The sequence below is a fragment of the Castor canadensis genome, chromosome 1 (assembly GCF_047511655.1).
Source record: "Castor canadensis chromosome 1, mCasCan1.hap1v2, whole genome shotgun sequence".
NCBI lineage: Eukaryota > Metazoa > Chordata > Mammalia > Rodentia > Castoridae > Castor > Castor canadensis.
The window spans coordinates 208,111,059-208,120,139 of record NC_133386.1 but is presented as its reverse complement, the minus strand read 5'-3'; the positions used below and the strand labels follow the sequence as shown (position 1 = coordinate 208,120,139).

The 9,081-nt window shown below is 49.5% G+C and overlaps 1 protein-coding gene across 1 annotated transcript; it reads right to left on the bottom strand.

Annotated features, from left to right (window-relative positions):
- Nucleotides 1-1,911: 1,911 nt before the first annotated feature.
- On the bottom strand, nucleotides 1,912-3,564 carry LOC109689790 (uncharacterized). Its single transcript, XM_074051239.1, has one exon. It carries the CDS (start codon nucleotides 3,489-3,491, stop codon nucleotides 2,397-2,399), a length of 1,095 nt encoding a protein of 364 aa, XP_073907340.1. The 5' UTR covers nucleotides 3,492-3,564; the 3' UTR covers nucleotides 1,912-2,396.
- Nucleotides 3,565-9,081: the final 5,517 nt, after the last annotated feature.

Sequence of the window (9,081 nt, the reverse complement as noted above, 5' to 3'; positions counted from 1 at the left end):
TACCCAGACCTAGCTCAGCATCTTGGCCTGACTGCCCTGCCCTTCCTCCTGTCCTGGCAGGAGCTGACCTGTAATCATGAGGTCCCTCCACCAACTGCCTTCTATGGCCTCAACATTCTATCTGTCCCTCCTCAGGAAAGCTAGGAAAACGACTAAATGGCAGCATTGTAATCAAGTCGTTCCTGCAGTTGCCACTGATGAAGCCAAGCAAGACAGACCTGGCCCTGCAGGGCGGTGACAGGCCACCACCAGCCCTCTCCCCAGGCAGAACCCAGCCATGTCTTCCCCTGACTCACTCAGCCCCTGCTACAGCCCCTCTGACCAGCTCTCCACCTCATCACATCAACACCCCACCAGCCTGATTAGTTCAAAGTCCCCACAAACTTTAGGTTGGTTTCAGCATCTTAGGTATACCTTTGACACCAGGTTCTCTCTGCCTCTGGCTTCCTTCCTACCTGGCCCTTGCATGGCCTCTTCCCGCCTGGAAGACCCCCCTCACCACTACTGGCCTGGGTTCCTTCTTCCCCTTTGAAAGACTCTTCTCTCTCCACCCTCTGGAGATGGTCACACTGTTTTCCTGCTACCTGTGTTTCCTCTCGTGGAATTGTCTCTGTCCATAATGACTTCCTGTTTGTTTTACATTGTGTAGCACTATTTTTTCCCCATGTGGACCAGAAGCCCCAATAGGGCAAGGATCACACTTTCCTTGTCCTCTGGTCTGTGGTTTGATGAGTGTCGCCTGTGGCGAAGGCTTAGACCAGGGTGATGCTATTGGGAGGCGGTAGAACCTTTGAGAGGTGGGGCTTAGTGAGTGGTCGTTAGGTCACTAGGAGTGTGCTCTTGAAGAAGACATGGGATCCTGGTCTCTTCCTCACTCTCTTGCTTTTTGGCCAGGAGATGAGCAGCTTTGCTCTGTCACATACTCCGGCCTGGTCACAGACTCTAAAAGCAACTGATACTCTAAAAGCAAATGTACCTTTCTTCTTTTAAGCTGATTATCTCAAGTATTTTGTCACATATATGGAAAGCTGACTAGCACATCCAGGATCAGACACAGAGAAGTTCCTGTCTCAACCCCCCCCAGGCTCTGGCCACTGCCACAGGCTCTTCGGAGAAGCTGCCTCCCTGGTCTGGCTTTGGGTTCTTGGGGCCCAGAACAAGTGGGCCCCAAGTTGGCAGGGTGGTCTGAGGCACAAAAGACCCCTAGGAGAAGGTATGGGCGCTCAGCGGCAGAGCTGAGCTGTGAAGGATTGTACTGAGGTACAACCAGCATCCTTGGGGTTTAAAGGAATCTTTTGAAAAAGACTTGCAAAGACCTTCCAAAGATCCTAAAGCATTATTAGCTTTTGACTCCAATAGCTGATGCCTGGGACCACACTAAGGAAATTGCCCAAATTCCAAGAAAATATGTATTTTAATGTCATCAGGTGGATTCAAGAAAAGGTAAAAATTTCAGGGCAGCTGCTAATTTAGTGGCAATGGAATGTTTCACTTCCACTCCAGGATGGTGGGTGCTTGTTTTAGTCCTTCCTGGCCTTTCCACACTTCAGAGGAGCTCAGTGTGGAATGACCGAGCCCACATGCCTCTGGAACCTGTTGCATGAGTGTCAGGGATGCATCACAGCCTCTGAAAATGAGGATCAGGGTAGAGGGGTGCTGGGCCCCAACATCCAGCCCACTGCACAGACAGGACAGTTATAGGACTCAAACTCCACCCAAGTCCTGACCCTGAGTCCAAGGTCTGTACCTGCCTTTCCAGGACTCCCAATGTCCCTTTGCCAAAACATCAGCAGCCACCAGCTGTGGAACAGTTGGGTGTCTGGACCCAGCAGACTGGCTTGGGTCTCCCAGGGACCCACTGACAATGAACTTGGTTGTTCATCAGTACACGGAGACAGGATGGCAACGAAAGAATTATGCTGTGAGAGTGTTTTGCAAGACTAGAAGATGTTTTTATTGAAAGGAAATACTGCATTCTAACAGACAAGTACAGAACCCCACAGGAAAGAGAGGCCCCTGTGGACTGAGTGGGGGAAGGAGGAGGTGGCAAGCATGGGGCGGGGCAGGGCAGGGTGGTGCTTCCTTTTGCTCAGAAGTGGGATGTGGGTATTCTTCTCCAGGCATTGCAGACCTGCTGTGGGTCTGCACATCTGCCCCTTTCAGAGGCAGAACAGATACTTGCCGCATAGACGTCTGTGGGTTGGAATATATCCTCCTGAGGGCCAAGGGAGAAAACCGTAACCAATCACACGAGTGCTGTTACACCGGCTGGACATAGAGAAAAGCAGAAAAGAGGTCTGCAGGATTGGAAATGGTCTAGCAGACTGATGAGAACAGGGATGAGACCAGGAACCTCCCAGAGCAGCTGGGAGAGCTTAGCTGCACTGTTGACTGTGTCAGATCTTGCACTGGCAGCACACAGGGACACAGCAGCTGGACTGGGAGCAGCAGGGCTTGCAACAGCTGGTCTGGCAGCACACTGGGACACAGCAGCCAGTCTGGGAACAGCAGGGCTTGCAGCAGCTGGGTTTACAACAGCTGGACTGGGAGCAGCAGGGCTTGCAACAACTGGTCTGGCAGCACACAGGGACACAGCAGCTGGACTGGGAGCAGCAGGGCTTGCAGCAGCTGGACTGACAGCACACAGGGACACAGCAGCTGGACTGGGAGCAGCCACAGCTCCCCTTGGATCCCCCACAGGAGCCACAGCCCCCACAGGAGCCACAGCTGGGACAGGGACAGGCTGGCACACAACAGCACACGGGCACACAGCCACTGGAACCACAGCCCCCCTTGGAGCCCCCACAGGAGCCACAGCCTCCCTTGGAGCCTCCACAGGAACCACAGCCCCCCTTGGATCCCCCACAGGAGCCACAGCCTCCCTTGGAGCCTCCACAGGAACCACAGCCTCCACAGGAGCCACAGCCTCCCTTGGATCCCCCACAGGAGCCACAGCCCCCGCAGGAGCCACAGCTGGGACAGGGACAGGCTGGCACACAGCAGCACACGGGCACACAGCCACTGGAACCACAGCCCCCCTTGGAGCCCCCACAGGAGCCACAGCCTCCCTTGGAGCCTCCACAGGAACCACAGCCCCCCTTGGATCCCCCACAGGAGCCACAGCCTCCCTTGGAGCCTCCACAGGAACCACAGCCTCCACAGGAGCCACAGCCTCCCTTGGAGCCTCCACAGGAACCACAGCCCCCCTTGGAGCCCCCACAGGAGCCACAGCCTCCCTTGGAGCCTCCACAGGAACCACAGCCTCCACAGGAACCACAGCCTCCCTTGGAGCCCCCACAGGAGCCACAGCCTCCCTTGGAGCCTCCACAGGAACCACAGCCTCCACAGGAGCCACAGCCTCCCTTGGAGCCCCCACAGGAGCCACAGCTGGGGCAGGCACAGGCTGGCACACAGCAGCACACGGGCACACAGCCACTGGAGCCACAGCCCCCACAGGAGCCACAGCCTCCGGAGCAGTCACAGCAGCTCATGGTTCTGTTTGGAGGATGGAGTGGGTCAGAGGAGCAGGTGGAGAGAGAGGGAGGAGTGCAGTGTGAGCCTCCCGAGCCCGGCCCTTTATATCCCTGCCTGGGTCAGGTGTGAGGCTGGTCACATGGGTGCTTCCTGTTATATTCAGGCTTTGTCCTCAAGGTCGTGTTTGTGTTTGTTACGTCCTTTTTCCTGGTTTTTTGTTGACTGCATTCATTGATGAAGTTTCTCAGGTTTCTAAATTTGACCTCTTCCTTGTCCATGCAGACTTTGGTCTGTGCTTCCTCATGGGCAAAGGTCACCTGCCTTTGTGCTGACTGCATGTGGCTATGGGTGTCAACATCATGACCTGGCTCCTTTACATCTGTTCTGCTCAGATGTTTACTCCTGGTACACTTGATCCCTGTTTTGGGGTTCACGTATACTAGTATGATTGATGGTCCTCAATGGTATGATGTCCTAGTCCATGGAACCCACGGATGTACTGCACTGGGTAAAAAGATTCTTTGTGCATATTGATGAAGTTAAGGAACTTTAGCTGGAGGGATTATTTTGGATAATCTGGGTGGGCCCTAAAGTGGGGGAGGTGAGGCATGGACTCTCCCTTGCAGGAGGGAGTGTGGCAAAGTCCAGTCAGTGTAGTGACACTGCAGTGGAACTTCTCACCTCCAGAACAGTGAGACAATGTATTTCTGAGACATCATGCATGTGGCAAGTTGTTACAAGTTGCAAAAAAAAAATATATACAGATTTTAATATGTGGAAATGAAGTGGAAGTGGCTTTGAAATGGTTATGGGTTGAGGTTGGAAGAATTTTGAGGTGCATGATATAGAAAACCTACGTTGTCACCAATAAACTTTTGTTGGAAAAGTGGACATTGAAAGTGCTTCTAGGTGAAGCATCAGGAGGAAATGAGGAACAGGAGGAATAGGAATCAGGAGGAAAAGCAATCCTTGATACATACTCACTGAAAATTTAGCTGAATTGTGTTCCATTGTTGTGTTGTATACTTGCCAGGGGAGATTTCTAAGCAAAGTGTTGAAGGTGTAGCTTGGTGTTTTCTTGCTCCTTGTAGCAAAATGTAAGAGAAAAGTGAATAAAATTAAGGAAGAACTGCAATGCGAAAAGGACCCAGCTCTTCATTATTTAGGTAGTCTACACTTATCCAGATTGCAAAGATGTCAAAATTACAACAGTTAACTATTAGAAGCACGGTCTGGTTAGAAGATTAAGCTGTGTTGGGACAACCATTTTCTGCTGCTGTTAGGCAAGTTGTTTGAAATCTATTTAACCTCATCACCAGAAGCCAGGGGTATGGATGGGATTATCCGGGGGAGATCTGCTCTAATAGATGGCATGGATCCCTGTGACATATCTGGGAGACCCACAAAGTTTTTCAGAATGTTGGATCAGTAGAATCATTGCCAACTCAGAATGAAAGGGGCAGAGACAGGATGAAATAAAGAAAAGCTATCAGCCCCTGCTCTTCCCCCACAATGCTACAGGCTGTATGTAAGCAGGCTGATAAAATGAATCAGATGCAAGTGAATGCAATCCTTCAAGAAAAGGAAGAATGGCTCCATGGGCAGAGCCGAGGTGAGCAATGAGCCAAGGGCGTGGAAGGCAGGGCCACGGGATCAGAGGCCAGCGCCTCCAGTCGCTGGGAGCATCCCCAGGCGTAACCTGTGAATTTCTCTGCCGGATTCCAGAATTCACTGGGACCAGTACAACCTTTCTTCTTCTCCTTGTCCTCTTTTTGGGACGGGAGTTTCTGTGGCATTTATCTTGTACTTGCCTCAACACTGTATTTGGAAGCAGATAACCTGCCTGTAGTTCCACAAGTCCAAGTGATGCAGAGGCATTTTTCCTGTGATTGGTCCCACTCAGAGTCCCATCCACACCTCACTTAGAGATGAAACGTGGGATGTTTGAGGTGATTTTTCTTTGGGGGGGAGGACAGGACTAGAGTTTGAACTCAGGGCTTCACACTTGCAAAGCAGGCACTCTACTGATTGAGCCACACCTCCAGTCCATTTTGCCCTGGTTATTTTGGAGATGGGGGTCTCTTCAACTATTTTCCTGGGCTGGCTTTGAACTGTGATCCTCCTGATCTTAGCCTCCCAAATAGCTAGGATTGCAGGTGTGAGCCACCAATGCTCAGCCTGAGTTGATTCTGTTTAAATTGAGACTTAGGACTTGGGACTGCTATTATGGATTGAGACTTTTTGGGGTGCTCTGCAATGGGGTGAAAGTATTTTTCTTGTGGGATAGATGAGAATCTTTGGGTGGCTTATATAGTAGGAGGATTGGTGACACCAGAGACACTAGGCCCTGATGGCTGGAGCTTGCAAATGGACCTTGTATGGAAATACGTTCTTTCCAAAGGTCAGTGAACAGTGCAGGAGCACAGAACTCGGTACCTCCATTCACCCCTCTCCAGCGTGCTTAATTTTTATGTTCAAATGTTTTTATCTATCTCCTATCTTTAACTCGCAAGACATCATTATTGCAGCTGTAGTCAGTGTTCATTTAAACTTCCCTAGTTGTCACTGCATCTTTTAATTTCTGTAATTCTGGTCCTCATTTTCATCTTCTTGTTATATCCTTAATGTCTTAACATCCATCTATCTATCTATCATCTATCTATCTGTCTATCTATCCATCCATCCATCCATCATCTATCTATCTATCTATCTGTTGTCTATCTATCTATCTATCTATCATCTATCTATCATCAGTTTTGAAGTACAGTCCACACATACGACACTGCACGTGGCAACACATGCAGCTCGCTGAGCTCTGGCAAGCTTTCAGATCTGTGCCGCGCATGCTGCACAGGACGTAGGTCACAAACACCAGCATGAACAGTTAACTCACGCCTCTCTGCAGCGTGTCACTCAGTCTGTACCTGGCTCCGCTGATTTGCTCTCTGTCGTTGTGGATTTCTTTGCATTCTGTATAGTTTTGTGTAAAAGTTCCCATACAGTATGCGTTCTTTGGTTCCTGGACTGTTTCCCTGAGCACAGTCATCTTGAGATTAGACTGCGCTGGGGCGTCCAGCTTACTATTTTTTATGATTGAGTAGTATTCCACTGTATGAGCACCCATGTTACACGTCTTCATTTGCCTCTGGACTGGAAACCAGGTTGCTTTCATTTTTATTATGGATGAAACTTCCCTGAACACTTGGCTCTGTGAACACATGCTTCATTTCTCCTGGACAGATACCTATGAGCAGAATGACCAGATGACAATTCCAGTGCTCCATGGATTGTGCCACTTGACACCCCACAGGATGTGCAGGAGTTTCAATTCCACCATATCCTGGCTGGCATTTGGTATCATGGTTAGTTTTAATTTTAGTCATCCTGATAGGTGCCTAGTGAAATTTTGTGGTTTTGATTTCTCTGATGGAGAATGATATTAAATATCTTTTTGTGTGCTTATTGGTCACTCCTATATCTTTGTATCTGAAGTTCCTATTTAAATCATTTGTCTATTTTACATTTCCCGCTCTCCCTCCCACCCCCGTTATTGATTTGTAAGATTTAAAAATATATTCTGGAGAAAAACCTTTTGTGAGATTCATGCACATATTGCAAATATTTTCTTCCATCCTGTGACTTGCTTTCCATGTTCTCAGTTCTTAAGTGTGCTGTTCAGAGAACAAAAATTGGAAAAAATCAAATTCATTACCAGGTGTGGTGGTACACACCTATAATCCCAGCTACTCAGGAAGCAGAGACAGGAGGGGCATAGGTTCTAGACCAGCCCAGGCAATGCTAGTGAGATCCTATCTCAAGAAGAAAATAAAACCAAAAGGGTTGGGAAGTGGAAGAGCTGCCGAGCACGAAGTCCTAGGTTTAATTCCCAGTGCCACAGAACCAAACCAAGTAAGACCAAACCCGAATTTGCCACTATTTCTCTGTTATGCTTTACTCTTTTTGAGAAATCTCTGGCTACCTGAAAGCTTAAAGATTTTTTTCTTCCAAAAGATTTATCATTGCACCATTCTGTTCAGGTGTCTGATTTATTTTGAGTTTTTGTATTTTTATCTTCCATGAGTCATGTGAAGACAGGATGAATGTCCATTTCTCCCATGTGGAAAGTCAACATTTTCCTTTGTCAACAAGACTTTTCTCTCCTTGTTTAATGGCCTTGGTATCAATTTATCCAGTTTTATAAAAATTTCTCTTTTTGGCAGCAGTGGAGTTTGAACTCAGGACCTCACACTTGCAAGGCAGGCACTCTACCACTTGAGCCACTCCACCAGCCCTGTTTTTGTATTTGTTTTTTTTGAGATAGGGTCTTGTGGACTATTTGCCCAGAGCTGGGTTTGAACCTTGATCTGCCTGATCTCTGCCTCCTGAGTAGCTAGGATTACAGGTGTGAGCACCGGCGCCTGGCTTATTCACAAATTTTTCATATTCGTATTGTAAGTGGTCCATTTTCTATTTCATTTTCTTGTTGCTTGCATTGGTTTTGGTAAATCAACATTATATCTTGCTAAATTCACTCATTAGTTCTCATATCTTTTTCTTTAGTAAGGCCCATAGGACTTTCTACACTTGCAATTGTATGGCCTTCAAAGAAATTCTGTTTCCCTCTGCCTTTGCAGTCTTGATGGCTCCTTGTTCTTTATCCTGGTTCTCGGCACAGCTGGGGCCTCTGAGCAGAGTCGCACAGAGGAACTGAGCGAGCTGGGACATGAAGTCCTTGTGGCCATGGATTTTCCATTTTCTCCACTGTGTGTGACTCCAGCTCTGGGGCTTTCTCAGACCGTACTCCTCAGATCGCAGACGTTCTGCTCATTCACAGAGTGGGATCCAGCATCGATGAGGAAGGGGTGGTGGCAGGAGGTTCTGGCTTGTTCAGAAAGGACAGTGGCAGCTCATGAGGCACCCAGGCACTGGACATCCAGACCAGCTCACTGGACAGTCTGTCACCACCAGTGAAGTGTTGTGTTGCTGCAGAGCTCAAGGCCAGGGCAGGACTGGGAAGGGACAGGCAGCCCAGGGAGAGAGCTGGCTCACATAAACCAGGGGAGTGCAAGCTTAGTGCCTGTGGACCGGAGTAATGGGAGCTATGGGGTGGGGGCGGCAAGCATAGAAGATGCTTGTGCCACACCCATACCACATGGCCAGGTCAAGATGGTTTCCCAAAGCACCAACACGGTCCTTCACAGCAGAGAGGGGAAGGTGGATGGGGGTCTGCGTCTGGGAGGGGACTCCAGCCCAGACCACTGAGTGTGTGTGTGGTGTGGTGTCCAGTGTGTGTGTGTGTGGTGTGTGGTGTGTGACGTGTGTGTGACGTAGACACACTGGGGAGTCAATGCAGGTGCTCAACAGCCTTCCCAAGGTTCCATGCTGAAGAGTGCTGTCCTCCTCACTGGCCAGTCCTGGAAGAAATGCCTCTTAATGTCATGGAGGAATAGAGAGAAGAAAAGAAAGGAGCCTGGAGTCCCAGCCCGAGGCAAGTTGCTCTGGCGCCTGACGTCCTGGACTGCTCCCCTGCACAGATGGGCCTGCACCAGGCATTCTCAACCCAGCTGAACCCTGCTCCATGGCCTCCCTGGTGGCCTCAGCGCAGCA